Source organism: Cariama cristata, unplaced genomic scaffold (genome assembly GCF_000690535.1).
Source record: "Cariama cristata isolate BGI_N322 unplaced genomic scaffold, ASM69053v1 scaffold11394, whole genome shotgun sequence".
NCBI lineage: Eukaryota > Metazoa > Chordata > Aves > Cariamiformes > Cariamidae > Cariama > Cariama cristata.
The window spans coordinates 1-19,646 of record NW_009612370.1 but is presented as its reverse complement, the minus strand read 5'-3'; the positions used below and the strand labels follow the sequence as shown (position 1 = coordinate 19,646).

Sequence of the window (19,646 nt, the reverse complement as noted above, 5' to 3'; positions counted from 1 at the left end):
TATATATTTTTTATATATATAAAAAGTATCTTTTATATAGTTTTAATGTTCCCTAGGCCAGTACTAGGTAAAGAATTGTTAATTTTATGAGAAGAGCTCACGGGACTCTTGCTCACTATTAGCATTACGAGAGCAATGTGTTCCCTCGCTGATGTGATGGTCCCTTTTCACCGTACCAGCTGTGGGGGAGACATGGTGGAAGGAGCCTTTTTGTCTTCTGTGCTTGTCCTAGAAATTTTAAACATAATGTTCCTTGGTTAAATTTCAAAACGGCTTTTGAGCCCCGTCTAACATGGGAATTTGTTTTGAAATCAAAACCTGAATGTGTTGTTTTGCTGTAGCTTTTAATGAAATCTCTGCTCTTTAATTTCATTCTGACATTTCATCTGAAAATGTTGATGCTCATGAGAGGACTGGGGATTTTGTAGTCTGAATTAAACAGCCTTAGGAGTTGTCAGATTTGAGAACACAGCTTAATTCTCTAGAGTGTGTTTGAGCATGCCTTGGGGATTGCCTGCTCAGCCTTGGGTTTGGGGTCCCTGGCATGTTTTTCCAGAAGCGGGTCTGAGGATACAGCAATGGCATGTAAGTGATAAAGTCTCTGCCACTCTTCCTCTTTCAGAGAATTCGGTCGACAGTGGATGAAAAAGAACAGAAGCAGCTTCTGATGGACCTTGATGTAGTAATGAGAAGCAGTGACTGCCCGTATATTGTTCAGTTTTATGGCGCACTCTTCAGAGAGGTGGGCACTCCGAACTTGCTTCATTCATAGTAGAGTTTGGTTTTTACCTTTTTTTTTTTTCTTTACAGTTCCCAACTTGCAATAAGGAGGAGAAAATTTATGTTAGGTTTCTTAGCTCTCCACTTTTAATCAAGAGTATTTATTCAGGAGACCCAGATGTCTGGGTGCTGCTGAGCACATACATGCTGTTCCCATTCATTGTTATGTCTCTCTGCATATATCATTCTCTCCTTCTTTCCTGCTTTTCTTCTCTCTTGATGAGCTCTGTGTCTGTGGCTTCCTCACGCAGAGTGGGTGCTGCCGGGCTGGGTGCAGCTCTGCCGCACAGCACTTGGACACGAATGTGGTTTATGTCAGTGATTGTGAGATATGACCGTGTGAAGGACCTGTAATGAAGGTGGCTGCTGTAATAGTAGTCACAGCTCCCCATAAGGTTATCTGGTGTATGTATGTGTGTACGTATCCAGGCTGGGTTGGAGACTCCTAGTTGACATGCATCTACCTTGAAGTGGTTTGTACCTGCAGATACGTAAGAGAACAAGGGCAACCATGATGGGTCAGACCAAAACTCCTAGCAGGGTGTTCTGTCTCTGACAGTGACCCACAGGATCTGCTTGCAGAAGCGTGTGTTACCACCATAGCCTTCAGTCATATGCAGCTGAGTGTCTTCTGAGCTAGACGTGCTGTCTTTGTGCCCAGTGACTCTTACTGGATTTCTTTTCCATGAAAGTGTTCAATTTCCCTCTGAATATGTGTACATTTTTTGCATCCATGGTGCTCCCCAAGAGGCACTTCCCTGGGTTGTCCACCCCTTATTTGAAGGCCCATTGCCTTGATTCATTTTGAATTTTCATCCTGCTGTTTTCAGTGGTGCCCCTAGTGCTTCACCTAGCTTTTGTATTTGAAGAAGCAGTAAACAGTTGATCTTTATCCATCCTCTCCAGGCCACTGAGGATTTTATGGCCAGTTGCCATATTCCCCCTTTGTCATGTCTTACCCAGCCTGGTAAGTGCCATCCTGTGTCATACATGGAACCCCTTCCAGACGTTTGATCATCTTTCTTGCTGTTCTCTGCATCTTTTCTAGTCCTACTCTGTCCTTTTGGGACAGAGACCAAAATTGCGTGACTGTTCTTGAAAGGAGCAATATCTGCAATAGGGCCTGTAGTTTTGCTTGGCCCTTTTATGCATATAGCTGTGGAGTGGGTTGTTCAACACAATGCTTCCATGAGTGCTTCCAAATGAAGAACAGAATTGGAGCATTGAAAGCTACATCAGCTCACCACCGTTAATCCTGACATACTTTAGCTGTTCACGGCCAGGAGTATGATGTTAATCACTGTATGTTTGTGACAGTTTTAGCATCTACTTATTGTAATTTAAAGTAGATATTATGCTGCAGGGCCACACAAGGTATCCTTCCAGCTCCTTGTGCTTTGCTTAAGCACTCCCATTGCTATCTAGCTTTGAATGACCAGTAAAAGCAGTTGGGAAGCTGGCCATCTCCATGTAGCCCAGACAGTCTTATGCCATGGTTGGAGGCCAGTGATCAGGCTGAGCCGAGTCTGTTCAGTACAGGCACAAGAAACGGAATATAGCAGTGGTGAGCAGCATTGGATTGCAAGTTTGGTCCTTTTGCAAGACCAAGAGTTTTGGGGAAGATGAATGTCAAAACGTGACTTACTGCATCCCCTTCCTCCAGAGAGCAGGAGCTCCTGCAGCTCTCCTGCAGATGTGGATTATTCCTCCTCCTGTATTGCTCTGGTGTTGAAGCTGGCACAGTATAGGGGGACAGACATGTAGCCTTGCCTGTTTTCTACTGCTTCAGCACAAATCCAGTACATCTACTCAAGGGAAGAGGGAAAATAGAGACCTACTGGCTGCTAGTCATCTTTGCATACTATCAGGCATAGCAGCCTGCGGAGAGTCTTGCGGGGCTTTACTGGGGAACTGTTAGAGAAGGAAGGTTTGTATCGTAGTTAAAGCCCAAACCTGGGACTGAATATTCAATTCCTGCTTCTAGAGAGTCTGCATCTGTAATTTTGCCAGATCACTCCTCTGGCTTTAAATCTCAGTCTCAAAGTTAATAATCCACCCTTTTTCCCATGCTCTGCTTTTTCTTATCTGTTTAAATACGAAGCCGTTTTGGGCCAGGAGGCGTTGTCCATGTTCACATAGTACAAGCTCCTACCAAGTGTGGAGCCTCAGCCTTGGCTAAAAATTTCCAGTTTTGCCAAAATACAAGTGATAAGGCTGTCAGCTGGTGTGAAGAAAAGTCTCTGGGCAAGACGGTGTCTTGCCAGATGCTGATGAGCAACATGTTCAGAGCTGTGCGAACCTGTCAGCTCTCTGCAGCTCTAGGCACATCCCAGGATGTAAGTATAAATATATAAATAGTATAAAAACCTACTTTAGTCAGCACCCAGATGTCAGCCTGGCTTTTACTGCACATTTTATCTTGTCCAAAAAGCCTGTCCTTCTGTAGCCAGGCAGGGCTCCTTGCCGTGCTCCATCTGGGAAAGGTTTCTGTAAGGTCACTTGGAGTTGTATTGTGTTGGTCCCTGGAATCCCCTTTTTCCCCCACCTTCACCATCAGTGGTATTTGCTTTTGAGGTGAAAGCAACCTTCCCCTCTCCTCAGTCCCTTACTGCCAAGGTGCTGTTCCAAGTCACGTACCTCAAAACTACACAGGGTGAGCTGGTATGCTTGGATAAGGTTTTCTGTCTTGTCATATTAATTACATGTTCTAATATTAATTACATCTTTTAAAGCTAGGAAACTATGACAGCAGAGAAGCATAGAAATGGAAGAAAAGGATTTCACCAGTATGTTTGAACCTGTCTCACCCCCTGACTCTGCTTAGCAGATCTATTTGCAAATAACTGTGAACAATCCAGGTCACTGCTGCACCATCCCCTGGAGTGTGAGAGCTCATGGGACATTGCTAAAGAATGAACCTCTCTCAGGAAGTCCTACAGCGAAGCATGTATAAACAATGCTATTTGTTCCAGCATTTCAAGGTGAAAAGTAAGGAATTAAGTTCCAAAAGGCATATCCTCTTGGAACCGCCTGCTCTGAGCCAGGATTCATGTTCTTCAGGGATGAATGGAGCTACAGATGGGAAGTCATCTTCTACCTGCTCCTAGAAGGTGAAAGACTTCAATTTGAGCCTCTTGAGAGTAGCTTAAATGTTGAGTAGGTGGCTCTCACAATCACATGATTGGCAAGAAGATTATAGCAGCTTCAGGAACAGCAGCAGGGCAGCTGAACCGTTTTGAAAGGCGGGTAGCCTTTCCAGAAGAGTGAACTGTTGATGGAGAGAAGCAGAGCTAAGCTCTTGAATCCTGACAGTTTGGGCAGTGGGAGTACTAAACCAAACTGGACAAAACTGTTCAAGGTCCTGTTTTGATGACAGACAAGTATCCCAGCTTGCAGTCAGGAAAGTAACTGTAAACAGGCAAGTTACTGTGGCACCCTCTGTGAATATGAAAAGTTTGATTTGGAAAGGCAAAAAATACTACACAAATATTTATCCCTGCTTGTGTCTTGTCTCACTTGTTCAGCAAGCATTTTCTGACAGGGAAAGTCTTCTTTGGGAACTGGTCTTTCTTGTCCTTCAGCAGGCAGCATCTTAACAAAAAATTGTTTGCTTCTTGTTCTTCAATCATATGGGACATCCTTCTGTGATTGTTTATGTCTGTGGATATAATATAATGTGTAATAATGGAAAAACTGCAAGTTGATTGCCAGGTATGGGACTTTGCTTGAGTTTAAACTCAGATGAGATTAAATTGCCTGTTTAATGAAACAGGACCAAAGGTGAAAAAGTAGAAGACAGTGTTTCAGCCTTTGCGTTGAGTCAGGGGCTTCATTGCACTGACACCACATAGTGCTCATGCTGGAGTCAGGTCCTCCATGGGACAGTGTTGTGCTCGCTTCTGCTCTTGTTGATGATGCTGTGACCTTCACATCACCGTGTTGCACCTCCCTGTGATAGTACAGCATCCTTCGTTCTTTTAGTACAGCTCTGGAGGGGACTGCTGTATTACTTGGTGCTCTAATAATCCTAGGTAGAAAAAAAATCAACTTTTTTTTTTTTCAATAACAGGAGTCCCTGAGCACTGATGTTGTAGTGGCAGTTGAAATGGTTTTCATGTCCACATCCTGACTTCTTAACAGAAGAGAGAAGAAAGTTGCATCTGATAAAGGCTGGAGAATGAAGAAAGAGAAAGACCTGGAGGAAAGTGCAGAAGGGGCAGTTGTACCACTGGCTACATTCCTAGTTACACTGTCTATAGGAGGAATTTGGTGGCTGATTAATTGTAAAGTCATCAAATCGTAGAATAGTTTGGGTTGGAAGGGACCTTTGAAGATCATCGAGTCCAACCTCCTTGCCATGGGCAGAGACATCTTTCACCAGACCAGGCTGCTCAAAGCCCCATCCAATCTGGCCTTGAACACTTCCAGGGATGGCGCATCCACAACTTCTCTGGGCAACCTCTTTTTATTGCCAGCAATAATTTTGCTCAATATTAAGGACATGATTTGCCTTCTTGTCAGTGAGTATTTCAAATAATTCTCTCTCTGTAAAAAGAATACATTTATCCCTATTTATCTTTCTGGATTTTTCTGATTTTTTCATTCAATTCTGTGTTGCTTTTTGTACTTCTTTTTCTTTATGGACAACTTTACCAGCCTCTATGTGAGTGGAGTTGGTCCCTAGGGAGCATCAATAATGTGATTCTTCCTGTCTTCTTTCATGTTTTCGTACCAACATTTAGGAAATGAAACAAAAGAGGGTTTCTGATCATTTCAAACAGAGAGCTAGCAGCTGAGGAAATAATCACAGAGTCCTATGGTTTGGGTTGGAAGGGACCTTAAAGATCATCTGGTACCGACCCCCTTGCCGTGGGACATCTTTCACCGTACCAGACTGCTCAAAGCCCCATCCAATCTGGCCTTGAACACTTCCAGGGATGGCGCATCCACAACTTCTCTGGGCAACCTCTGCCACTGCCTCACCACCCTCATTGTAAAAGATGTCTTTTCTACGTTCAAGCTAAATCTACCCTCTTTCAGTTTAAAGGTGTTACCCCTTGTCCTGTCATTACAGGCTCTGGTAAAAAGTCTGTCCCCACCTTTCTTCTAAGCCCTCTTTAAGTATTGAAAGGCCTCAATAAGATGTCCCTGGAGCCTTCTCTTCTCTAGGCTGAACAACCCCAACTCTCTCAACCTGTCCTCATAGTAGAGGTGCTCTGGCCCTCAGATCATCTTCACGACCTCCTCTGGACTCGCTCCAACAGGTCCGTGTCCTTCTTGTGTTGGGGGCCCCAGAGCTGAAGGCAGTGCTGCGGGAGGGGGCTCACCAGAGTGGAGTAGAGGGACAGAATCCCCTCCCTCGACCTGCTGGTCATGCTGCTTTGGATGCAGCCCAGGATATGGTTGGCTTTCTGGGCTGCAAGTGCACAATGCCAGCTCATGTCTAATTTTTCATCCACCGGTATCCCCAAATCCTTCTCTACAGGGCTGCTCTCAATCCCTTCATCCCCCAGTCTTTATTTATATGGGTGAGTGCCCTGATCCAGGTGCAGGACCTTGCACTTTGCCTTGTTGAACTTTGTGAGGTTCACACTGGCTCCATGAAGGCAGTTGGTCTCTCCATACTGCGCCAGTGAGAACCCTGACTCCTGCAAATGCACACCGAGCTTTCCAAGTCAGTCATCAGAGATGCTGTATTGAAGAGGATCTGGTTACTCATGTCCATTTGTCACCTCTCAAAGTAGTACTTGCTAGGTGGGGGAAGAAAAAAAGATGATTGATAGGGTTTCGGCAAAGATTTCACTTGAGTCACTTTCTTCTGTTGAGAGGAGTGTTGGGCTGAGCCATAGGACTGCACTGAGACTTTCGCCCTGAATGTCGCTGTTCAGAGGGTTTTTAGGTCAGAAAAAAACAACAGTCTTCTTTTCTTGCATATCTGCTGGAAGATTTATAGCTAATCTAGTTTGAGACAGTACCTGTAAGGCTGGGAATGTTTGGTTAGTTATCATGACCACACTAATTACTCTTTCAAAGTAACTGTTCCTGTTACTTTAATTCTCAAGAGGGGAAGAGGAAAAAAGCCTTGTCTGACTTGGGATCTCAGCAGTGATACAGTGTGAGTGTAGCCAAGACAAATTTAAACCAACAAGCTCCATAGTTGATAAAATTATTCAATGAAAAATTCATTACAAGTAGCTAAACATGCCCGAGAAGCCAGGTAAATTAGCCCATGGGGAGCTTCTGCTGGTAGGAGAGAAGTAGGAGGATGTATCAGTAGGACAGTGTTGACGTTGATATGAATTGTGGACATATCCTTGGTCAGTTGATGCAAGGTGTTTGCTGTCTTTGTTATTGATGCACAGCACCCTATTTCTATGGAAATCTTTGACTGTGTTGGTATTACTCAAGGCATCTATCCCTGTGATCAGTCCCCAGTCCATAGGAAAACTGTTGTCTGTGTCACATAAGGATGCATGAGGGCGATGACGTTCTTAATTTTTTCTCACTGGTTGCAACTTGCATAAAATGTTGGCCGCTCCTGCAGTGCACTGATGTGATAACCCTTCAGTATTGGTATCACAGAATCACAGAACGGTGGATGTTGGAAGGGACAAGGAGATCACCTCGTCCAACTCCCGTGCTCAGGTGGGGCCACCTAGGGCCACTTGCCCAGGACCATGTCTAAATAGCTTCTGAATATCTCCAGGGATGGAGACTTCGCAGCCTTCCTGAGCAACCTGTGCTAGTGTTCGGTCACCGTCACAGTGAAAAAGTGTTTCCTGATGTTCAGAGGGAACCTCCTGTGTGTCAGTTTGTGCCCATTGCCTCTGGTCCTGTCGCTGGACACCACTGAAAAGAGCCTGGCTCCGTCCTCTATGCGTCCTCCCTTCGGGTATTTATAGACATTGATGAAATCCCCTTGAGCCTTCCCTTCTCCAGGCTAAACAGTCTCAGCTTTCTCAGCCTTTCCTCATGTCCTCATGAGAGATGCTCCAGCCCCTCAGTCATCTTAGTGACCCTTTACTGGACTGTCTCCAGGATGACTATGTCTCTCTTGTACTGGGGAGCCCAGAACTGGACACAGCACTCCAGGAATGGCCTCACCAGTGCTGAGCAGAAGGGAAGGTTCGTCTTCCCTGACTCGCTGGCAGTGCTTTGCCTGATGCAGCCCAGGGTACTGTTAGCCTTCTTCACAGCATGGGCACATTGTTGGCTCATGTTCAACTTGGTGTCCACCGGGACTCCCAGGTCCTTCTCTGCCAAGCTGCGTTCCAGCTGGGTGGCCCTAGCTGGGTGGCATCTTTGTGACATGCTCGGTTGTCGAATGGGAACTCAAGACTCTGCCTTGAGAAACTGAAGCCTCCCAGTTGCTGGTTAAGCAGTTTTTGTGTATGTCCTGGAGACGGGCAGTGATATTTTGAATGAAATATAGGGTGTTCCTGGATATTTTTTGGAATGCCTACAAGATACGCATTAGCATTTGGTAATTTATTACCCAATAAGAACTAAAATATATTCTTTGGAAGAATAGCTCTAACAGGAAGAGAAAATTAAAATGCTTCTTTTGTCATTTTATAATTGGAAATCAACCTGACCTAAGACCATGAGTTAAAGAGGAACTTACATTAAGGTGATTTTATCCTCACAATTCACAATGAAGCAGAGCTTTCCCATGCAAATCATCACTTTTTTGTATTTGATCAGAAAGAGGGTTGGGTGAGTGGTACCCAGTTGTCTCTGCCAGTCTTCCTTTTTGTTCTCAGTAAAATTCATCAGCTTTACCAGTAAGTAAGTCCTTTCAAGTCCCAGGAAGAATTAAGAACCTGTAGAGTTTTGAATCTTGCCACCAGCCTTAATGAAGCTGCATAATTGAAAAGGTCTGTTATCTTTTTTCATTGACCTTGCTGACATGAATTCATGCTGATCAGGTAGATTTTTATATTACTAGATCAATAAATGCCCACTTCCAGCATTTCTGTATAGCATATACTTCAGGAGATGAAGTAAACCAAGTCTTTCCTCTGGTGTTTTTGGTCATGTATGGGTTTTTTATGCTTAAATTAGCATTGGATGACAATTTATTATACTTGTTTGAGTTTTTGGTGATGCACACATCCCAGCCCCACAGCTGCACAAGGTATATTGTGAAGCTTTTGTTATGATAATGGCTCTAATAAGGTTGCCTGTTGTTTTGCTTCAGTTTGCTTTTGGTATACAAACACTAGCCATTGTAACCTGGGCAACTGAAAACACTCACAGTATTGGTGCAATTGGACATAAATACAAGGCTGCAGGTGGTCAGTAACATTCTAGCATTCTTGAACAAATCCAATCCCCTGCAGTCTTAAGTACAATAACATACAGTATAGCACAGTACCAATTTTTTTATATAAAGCTGGTAAAACCAAAAGCAATGTTTTGAATGATCCTGCAGCCAGTAGAACAAGTCTGTGTTTGCTTTCACTACAGATAGCTTGTAAGGATCTGGTGCCGTTCCAGTTTCACTTGATTTATGCACATCACTAGCGCTGGATCAAAGTTGCTCTTTCTCTGAGCCACTCTCAATAACATGGAAGTGCCTCAACTGCACTTTGCATTTGTTGCCAGTGATGAAAAGGGAAATTTTCCGCATGTAATTGCCTAATTTCATTTCTGCAGTTTAAATCTGAACAAATCCTCAGCCAAATTCATCCGTAGCCAATCTTTTGTTCTCTAGCAGCCTGAGCTCACCTTTTTCCATGTCTTCTGAAACACCACTTGTGCCTTCCTGCTGTGCTCCACTTGCCTCTTTCACCGTGGTCTCTCTGCTTCTGTGTCCAGTGAAGCACCTTTTTGATCAGTCCCTTCTGCATTATTTTGGATTAAATGCCTGTTTTCTGGGCTCAGGCTTGTAGCAGCCATTTCCCTTGGGTGGTTGACATTTGCACCCACTCTACCTTGTGCTGATGTAAAAAGCCAAGTGGTGCCAAATGAGCAGTGTAAAATAGGGTTGTCCATGGCTCTGAACCCACAGTCTTCTTCCCCAGGCAGCCCACTGGCAGCTGAGCCCTTCCTAGGAAAGCAGATCCCCTCTTCGGAGAAGGGAGAGGCTCTCCTCTTGAAGGCAGCATCCCTTCTTTGGCAGGAGGTGGTGATGGATTTGCTGTCACTGAAGCAGCAGCATCTGTAATGCTGGTGGCACATGGGACGTGTCCTGGCAGTTTGCTGTCTGTATTGCTGAAAACAGCCTTGCACATGTGTGAGCAACCCAAGACCAAGCTGTGTGTCACCACTACCTCTGCTGATTCCAGCGTGCAGTGTTTGACAACACCTTTGCTGGGCACTTCTGTTCCCGCTAAACCAAGTGTTTGGACTGGAGGCATCTTGGTGGATGTAGTTCCTTGGCTTGTGTTTCACAGAGGTCATTCTGAGTGACAGAAAAGCCCTTTTTGGCCTTAAAACCTGTGGCTGTACAAGCTTTTCTGTCAGCTAAATACAACTCGAGAATTGCTCCTGACTCTCATGAGCACCAGGAGATTGCTTCAAACAGAAGTGTGTGCAGGATGGGAGCATGGGGCTTTGCCACACCTCCAGCATGTCCATACCCTAGGTTTTTTCCCCGATTTCATTTCATGTATTAACATAGAGTTTGGTTGGCTTGTGTTTTGTCTGGTTGGGAAAAATCTACCTTCTGTAGCATAATTACTTGGGGAAGTTTCTCCTCTATTGCTTCTTATATCACAGGAGTGTGGAGCTTAGTCATAACCTGACAGGCATCCCATGCTCTGAACCACCCAGGCAGCCCAGGGCAGCACTGCCTGCACAAGCTGCTGCTTCTTACACAAGTGTTTTAGGTGGTATTTAGTGGGGATGGGATCACAGAATCATAAAATGGTTTAGATTGGAAAGGACCTTTAAGATCATTGACCCCAACCGTAAACCTAGCACGGCCAAGTCCACCACTAAACCATGTCCCTAAGCACCACATCTACACATCTTTTAAACACCTCCAGCGATGGTGACTCCACCACTTCTCTGGGCAGCCTGTTCCAATGCTTGACAACCCTTTCAGTGAAGACATTCCTAATATCCAATCTAAACCTCCCCTGATGCAACTTGAGGCCATTTCCTCTCATCCTCTCACTGGTTACTTGGCAGAAGAGACTGACCCCCACCTCCCTACACCCTCCTTTCGGGTCATTGTAGAGAGCTGTAAGGTCTCCCCTCAGCCTCCTCTTCTCCAGACCAAACACCCCCAGCTCCCTCAGCCGCTCCCCATCAGACTTGTGCTCCAGACCCTTCAAATGAGGATAAGACAACCAGACTAATCAACTGTGTTCTGCATGTAGCTTTTGGCAGCTAATGCAGTTTTAACACTCATTGTGATACAGCCTGTAGAAGATAGGTCTGAGTATGTCGTTTCTGGTGAGGACAGGTCTAGTTCTAGTGTTGTTTTACTATTTCTAGCAATGAAGAGTTGCCTGAAGTGCATGAGAGTCTACGGAAGTAGCTCACACAAAGCCTTCTGTCATCCTCAACTGGAGCTAAAATGTTCCAAAAAATCGAAATAACCAAGATCAATCCATACTTAGGCTGTCCCGTCACTGTATGGTAGATATGTACTAAAACAAAGGATGAAGTCCTTCTATATTGTGGGGATCCATTTCTCATCCCCAGCAAACCCATTGTGAGCAGGCCGATTTACAGATCTCAGGAGAGAGTTTGATAAAAAGATGTGTGATTCTCCTATGATAGTTAAGCTTAGCTTGGTTTAACACAGATGCTAGTATGTTTTTACAAATTTTTATGTTTAGATTGTTTAACTGTAAGATGCAGATCAACAAAAAAAACCCCACATCCTTGGGTTTATCTTCATTTTCTCTTACTTAGATGATATCTTCAAACATTGTGTGAAATATCTTCCGTCCTCTGCAGGGTAGTCATAAACTGCAGGGATTTTTTTTTTTGTGTGTCTCACTGTATACTGTACATGCTGGTGTTTCACTGTGCTGACAGCCTTCTGGAAAGCCAAACAGTTTTTGAGACTTGGATTCATCTAGGTTCAGGCATCTAAAGTGTAATATCAGGTCTGAACTGGTCAACTAGATGCCTCTGCTGGTGAATGGAGTCAGGGAGAAGTGTGTACAGGGATGAGTCTTCCATTGCTAAAATTAATCAAGATTAATTCCATCCTTCCTGTTAAATGCATGTTGCTGTTAATGTATTTTATTGGATTCAAGGGATCTCTTTATGCTCTTTGTTTCTTGTTTTTATCTTGACGGTAACACGAATTCTTTTCTCTTTCCAGGGTGACTGTTGGATCTGTATGGAGCTCATGTCTACCTCGTTTGATAAGTTTTACAAATATGTATATAGTGTATTAGATGATGTTATTCCAGAAGAAATCCTAGGCAAGATCACTTTAGCTGTGAGTATTTTGTTAAAGCTTTTTGTGTGTGTTTTTGAAACTAATGTCAAAAATTCAGATCTCTCACTCACATGTGAGAAAGCTGATTGATCTGTGTGCAGCAGAACTGCCTCTGTTGTATCGCACCACGTTTCTAATGGTCATTGAGTATACTCTGACTTTTCCAGAGTGTATTGCATGAAAGAAAAACAAGTCCTGGCATGTGTGATCAGTTCATAAAGAAGACACCAGGACCAGCTTCCTACACTATCTGCTTGAATGTCAGTACTGACAGCATAGGCAACAGCCCCATCCTCAGGGATTGTTTCATGTGCAATGGTGGTCCCATCAGTGGAAGCTGTGCATGGGTCGTCTCATCCCAAGGAAGGTGCCTAAAATAGATCAGCTGTCTTCCCTTCCCTTGTTTGTAAAGGGAAGAAGGGATTGGGTATTTAGAGCGAGGACATGTGAACCCCACCAAACTATTTGAGAGTAAGAGTCTGGTCTCAGTGAGTTGCCTACCCCTTCTTTTGAGTCAATGGGGAGAAGTTAGTGCCTCTGTGCGGGAGCTGAGTTCCCATCTTAAGGTGCCTTAGGTGGTGAAGTGAGATGAATTCCACGCAGGGCATCTGAGTACAACCCTGCTACACAGAGCCCAGTGTCTCCCTTTAAGGAGCCCTGTAAAATTATCCTTGGCTGTGCCAAAATGAATCCTTAGTTGTCTAAACCCAAGGGCAAAGTCTGGCCCTGCAAAACAGACTTTTGGTTTCGGGCTATGAAGGAAGGGGTGATGAAAGGTATCCTGAAACCTCTGTCCTGCTTCTGCCTGTAAAAAAGTTCCAGGTCCATTGGATTTCTGCAGGGGATGATGGGCCACTCTAGTCCAGAGGAACCTCTGGTAGCCTTGTGCAAAGACTCCCAAAAGTACAAGTGATTCTTCAGCAGGTGGAGAAACTGGCTGATCTTTTCTTGCTTAATCTGGAAGTCCTGGCCCAAGAAAAAGTCAAGGCCAAGCCAAACAAATTAGTTCGGCGAGGCTGCTGGAAGGTGAAAGGCTGCAGAAGTGAAGCACTGTTCAGGAGTAATGGGGGAGAATGTGAGCAAATGCTGGAGCCATGCCATGTTGGTGACAGATGGGCAAACCGCCTCTGTATCGGCCCCAGCAAGTGAATGTCGCAGTAAGCTGGTGTCCTGAGCTATCAGACTAATGGGAAGGTGCAATGAGAAGGTGCTCAGCAAGTCACAAACCATGACTTCTTGGAAGGGTATGGGCAATTTCTGCTCAGGGTCAGATCTTTAGAGAAAACCATCTTCACTCTTCTAAGGAGCACCTTTATAAAATGTTGAGCCTACCTGGATCTGCTGCTGCTACTTACAGCTAACAGGCTGCCTTGCTGGCTCATGCACTCTCACATGTTTAGAAGTTTACAGCCAAGACTGAAAATCCTATCAAAGGCAGCCGTGGGTTCTGCAGCCCATGGGATGCAGCATCTTACCACCAATCAACTAAATGTATTGCTGTCCAAAGCAAGGCTTGAGATGTAGGCAAGAGATGGCTAGGTAAGGTCTGTCCTTCCAGAGTAGTCTGCTTGGAGTTATATGTAATTCTGTGGTGGAGAGAAAAGGAGATCTTTTTAGGGTTTGCAGGGTATTCGAGATACACTGGCCCACATTTTGGCTCAGACAGACCTTGCAAGGTGTTTGCCCCATGAAGATAGTTTGGACAGAGACTTGAGATGAGTTTTGAAGCTCTCAAAGGCAGTTTCTCTGCTTACCCTGTGCAGACAGCATGCAGTGAAAGTGCACCAAAGCTTTAACTCTTAGCCAGGGAAATGGCCACCTTGGTTGTTTCTGACCTGAGAGTGAGCAATGGATGAACTGAGTAATCTAAAATTTTCCATACCTGATACCCACAACAGATCTGAGGAGATAAAGCCCAGCTGCACTGTGTGGAAAGTTGTGGGCTGCTTGTTGTACACTGCTTCCTTCATGCTGCACCTGAAGGCAACCCAGCCCCAGCAGCTCCCGAGGGGAGTCTTCTGCACAGCCTGGCTTTAGAAGCTGAGGCAAGTTCTGACTAGATCTTGTCGTCTGGGGCTTGTTTCTGTCCACCTTTTACTAGAAAAGAAATGAGGAACGGCAATTAATAACTCTAGTATGAGAATGCTGGCCCTGAGTATCTTAGACCTTGAGGGCATCCAGGTTCAGAAGGTCTATGTGTGCACTGCCCTGGTAGCCCCATCATGTGCAGGTGGGGTATGTGCTGCAGCTCACAGCTTGGTGTGCTCCACTAACCACCCTTCATTTTATGTTGTAGCACTTTTACCCCAGATTGAAGAGCTGTGAGCTTCTGTTTCACCCGTTTGAGAGTGGGGACAGAAGCTTCTGACAGGGTCAGCTGGGATTTAAACCAACATTCAGTCACTAGGTCCAGCAAGCTTTTCTCTTGCTGAAGCTCAGGTCCAAGGAGGCCATCCAGTCTCATTCCACCATGGGCCTGCCTGAAAATCAATTGATGCTGTGTTGTTCAGAGAGATGTAGTGGCTTCTGCCAAAACAGAAACCTGCACTGGAGGACCAAGGTGGGCAACGAGGAGAAGACAGCACTTCAGCTGTCCCAGAGCCTGCCAGAATTTTTAATTGCCTAAGCACTTGAACGCAAGGTTGGGCAAGCAGGAGGGACCAGACTTTGGGAGTTGTTCCTCGATGCTAGACTTCATCCTTATGGTAGTACAGCTTCAGAGAGCTTTGCAGCACAACACGAACACCCTCTTGCCATCATCTTCAAGATGGTCTTTTTGTGACTGTCATAGGTTTCGACAATCTTTTCAGCAAAAGAAAAATGAATTAAAATGGTGAACTTTCAAGGTTTTTTTTAAATCTTCCAGTGAAATCAGGCTCCCTAAGTGTGTCTTCCATTTGATGGTGAGTGGTTAAATCAGAGTAGCCACTGCTGCTCCCCGCACTGTTGCTCCTCAGCCAGTGGAACAGGAACAGTTTTTACCTACTGGAAAAGTACAGCACAGGGCTTGAAATAAGTTATTACTCAAGACAATTAACATCAGAAATTGCTTGACTTCACCCCTTGCTCCCCTCTCCCAGAGTGTGATATTTCCAGGTTACGACGTGTGGTATATATTTACTTAAGCACGTACCCACTCTTACATGACCTTCTATTTGCAGGAAAGATTGGAGAAAAATGATTTTATTACAGCATCGATATCTCAACATATTAAATGCTTTTTCCCTCTGTTCTTGGAGCTCCAAAGGTTTAATAATTGCAGAAATCTTATGACATTTGCTTATTTTTCATCTGTTTTTCTTTCCTAGACTGTGAAAGCACTAAACCACTTAAAAGAAAACTTGAAAATCATTCACAGAGGTGAGTTCATGTCTTTTCTTCTCACCTACAAAAATAATTGCAAGAATTTTAAGCGACCTTTGCTTCAAGTCAGAATGTAATTAGCATGTGTACTACCATGAGTGTGAATACAAGTTTTGTACAAGTGTGTCCCCAGTGCCTGTTTCATTGCCCCTTCGGCCTGTGCTTTTCCATAAAAGCATGATTTCAAGGTGGTTGGGTTTCTACCTCTGCCTCTGGGCATGTGGCATCTTTGGGGCTGGCTCCGTCTCCTCTTGCTCCCGGTCAGGATCCTCAGCGGCGGGGAGTGCATCCAGTCACCCACTGCGCGCCCCCCCTACCCCATGCCGGTGTCAGTTCTCTGCAGCTGCTGTTCTAGAAATTGAAACCTCCAGCTGTGACTTACTGGTTTAAATTTCTTTCCCTTGCAGACATCAAACCTTCCAATATACTTCTGGACAGAAATGGAAATATTAAACTCTGTGACTTTGGCATTAGCGGACAGCTTGTGGACTCCATTGCCAAAACGCGGGATGCAGGGTGCCGGCCATACATGGCGGTGAGTGGGGAGGAGCTGGGCAATGGGAAGCTGGTGTGCCCATGGGCTGTGCAGGATCTTCCCCTCCTTCTGCAGGCCTGGCCCAGCATGGCTGTGCCTTTCATCTGGCTAAAGTGTCAGCCTGTTTCCTGTGGGATGAGCACCCTCTTCCCAGATGAAACCAAGCTCTGGATTGAGCTCTGCTGCTGGCAGCATCAGCAAAGGCATCCAGGCTGTGGCAGAGTGACCAAATTCCCTTATTTTTTTAGCTGGGTTCCTCTGCTGCTGCCAGTGCTGTGGTGCTGGAGCGGAGCAGAGAGCTTCTCTGCGCCTTTCAGCAGCACCCACTCATGCTCCAAAACAAACAGCACATGGGGGGAGGCAATGCCATCTGGATGTGGGGTTTTCTTGGTCTGCAAGAAATCCATTTGCTACGGTAAGATTATGTCACAGGAGTTGTTGCAGAGCAGAATTATAGTGATTTTTGCAAACCACTTTAATTCCAAAGTGTGGCATACTTAATTCCAGGAGAATGTGGTTTTAGAGAACAGTGGTAGCAGAGCAGCTGTGTGGAAATCGCTTGGGCTGAGCCGTGGCTCCTGGGAGTCTGTCCTGTTTGTATGCTTCTCTCTCCTCCCAGGGAGAAGAGCTGTGGTGGTGATTTTCAAAGCTGTCTGAGGGTTTTAAACACTTCTGTGCATCGGGCTGCTTTGAAAATGCATCTCTTGTTTTCATGTGAGTGGAGGGTACCTTGTGCGGGGAGCTGTGTGTCTCCTGCTGTCAGTGTAACTTTAATTTCATTGACTGTTTTTAACTCTCATTACTTATCTTATGTCTCTATATGCTGAAAAATGCTGGTTTTTGAACTCTTTTATCTACCACCAAGGAAACAAAAAAGGAAAATCTCTCTCTTTTAAGCTACAGTGCCCATCTGGTCCAGGTAACGGCTCTCATGTGGCTTTTATCTGACTGTGATGTCCAAGGCAAAACCTGTCTGCCCTAATTCTGATCTGTGCAAGCACAGAGTTTGAATTTCAGAGCACTTGACCTTTTCTTTTCACTGTCCTCATAGCAGTGCTAGTTACTCAATGAGCTGGACAGAATAGTACAGATGAGATCTATTATTGGAGACCAGTACTGTAGTACAGCAAGGTCTGTGCAAGCTCCAGACCTACATAACATGATGAAACAGGGAAGTTTGTTTAAATAAAGACCTTGTGAGGCTGGAGAGAGGGCAGAGACGTGTCTCTGCTCCAAGCACTTTCGGCAAGTTCATGGAGCTCCCTGCAGGGAAGATAATTGGTTAGAGCTGCCCCATTTGTTGTGTTGGTGGAGCATGAGATGCTGAGGGCAGCAGCAAAGAAAGGTGCCCCAGGAGGGGACAGGAGCCAGTGCAGTCTGAACTAGTCTGACCCAAGGCTCAGTATTTGCATCTCGGACCGCAGGCGCTTCTGATAGCATTGTTCTGTGGAATTATGACTGTTGTTGACTTTTCCCTCTCCTCTGAGATGTGTATCAGGTCTGTAAACAGGGCTGTTGAAAAATTGCTCTCTCCTTTCCCCCTCCCAAGTTCAGTGGGCTATAATTGCAGGAATTAACGTTCCCACTTTTTCTTTGAACCATGAGTAGATGGTTGGCTTTGCTCAGGATGTTGGTTTAGTTACAATGCGACAGTTACTGTCATGTCTGTAAGTAGCTACACTGCTTTATTTCCCCTGGGACTTGAGTGGGTGGGTGCTTCCAATAGTCCCTTGGTTTTCCTCCCTGTCTGTGCGTATGCACTCCACTCTTTGTGCAGCTCCATCACCAGCTCCAAACTTTGTTGGATTTTTAAGTGAGCAAAAGTGTTTCATTTCAGTTTGTGTATTCAAGAGCCTTGGCATGGTATACGGTTTGTGGGACAAGCTGGCATCTGGCAAGCGGTATGGGAGATGGCTGGCCTCTTCCCTTCTGCTCTCCGGGCTCAGTACTCCTCTCCAAGTACATGAGCATTTCCACGTACCAAGAAGCATGGGAAATGGGGAGATGTCCCCAGCATGCAGGCACATCTGCCAGCTCTTTCTCTAAGCCAGCAGGAGCTGATGGCTGTAGCGATGCTGTGATCAAACCTGAATATACCCGGGAAGGACTCAAGCCAGTCACACTGCTTTCAAAAGGAAAATAGTATTTTTTTTAAAGTGTAAAATAGGCAAAAGGCATTAGCAGTGTTCAGCCAGGGAGGATCTGATGAGAGCTGCTGGGTGATGCTCCTTGACAATGAGAGCGTGTTGCTCTGCAAGGCCCACTTGACCATGGCACTTGCAGTAATTCTTGTAGGATGAGTGCTTGCCCACTGAAGGAACCTGATAACACCGTGTTCACTGGAACTGGGTCCCCAAATATCTGTTGATAACAATAATATGGAATGTCAACCAGTTTGACTGCGAGCAGTCTGATGAGGCAGCAGGAGCCCCATCCAGCTGCTAAGCAAGTGCTGTGTGGTTTAACCAAAATTGTTAGAGCTGTCACAGAAAGCAGCCTATCAGCCTTGGAGCTGCCAGCGCTGGAGAAGTTGGTTTGCTTTTGCCTTTGAATTCCCCTCCGATTGTTATATGGAAGTAAAGGAGTACCCGTTGTGTTCTCTGAAAGAAAGAAAGGAAAGACGGAGCCCCCGCGCTGTCCTAGGTAGCAGCTAGCCCCCGGAGCAGCCTGAGGGCTGTTTGCTGAGCCCTCCTGAGACCTGTGTGCCAGTACCAGCATTGTGGGTTTTCTTTGGGTGAGGTTTCACAGCATGCTGACGGCAGCCTTAAACCAGCGGTGGGGGTGAGCTTGCTCCTGCCCAGCCCCTCATCCTCCCCATCTGCTGCTCCCTGCCATCCCTGCATTGCCTTTTGCTGTGGCAGTTGCTGCTGATTTGGGTGGGAGGGGAGGCTCTGTGTGCCATGCTGAAGCTGGTGGTCTTTGTGACATTACTGCTTTTTGCCTTAATACTCAAGTGCACACAATTTCTGTGTCAGAGAGGAGGGATGAGACTGTAAGCGCCTGGTTTAGGTAGGGGAGGAGACAGCCAGCATGAGGATGGACGTCCTGCCCTGCTCCTTTGGGACCTCTTCAGGGGCAGAATCTGATGGTGTTACAGGTATCCTTGGTTCCTCAGGTCCTTTCCCCAGGTCACCTGGGAGCTGCCCACTGCACACTGCGAATGTGCCCCAGTGCCAGTGCCCTGTGCCACTTCCCCCACCCTCCCCAGGGCTGCCTGCTGGACTCTCCTTGAAGAGTTGAGATGAGACGGTGGACAAGGGGATACATGATGCTAGGGGGTACGGAGCGGCCTTCTTGGTGCTAGTGCATGACTTGTGTCCCAACAAACACATTTCTGCTTGTCCCTGCCTGTGCACAAATGGAGGGCCAGTGCAGAGCCCTGTGGCTGCAGTGCCGCTGCAGACCAGTGTTCAGGAGATGTTTCCTGCTCCTCATTTCTCCCCGGTGAAGATGGGCAGTCGCTGCTGGCATCAGCATCCAGGGCCAGGTGGAGGTTGCGTCCCTGCAGTCAGATGGCTCATACAGAGTTCAGGCCACAGAATCATAGAATCGTTATGGTTG

The 19,646-nt window shown here is 45.8% G+C and overlaps 1 protein-coding gene across 1 annotated transcript; it reads left to right on the top strand.

Annotated features, from left to right (window-relative positions):
- Nucleotides 1-622: 622 nt before the first annotated feature.
- On the top strand, nt 623-16,085 carry LOC104160471 (dual specificity mitogen-activated protein kinase kinase 4; the record flags this gene model as incomplete). Its single annotated transcript, XM_009698599.1, has 4 exons — nt 623-742; nt 12,068-12,187; nt 15,496-15,547; nt 15,958-16,085. Coding segments are annotated over 4 exons (420 nt in total), but the record flags the coding sequence as incomplete, so codon positions are not given.
- Nucleotides 16,086-19,646: the final 3,561 nt, after the last annotated feature.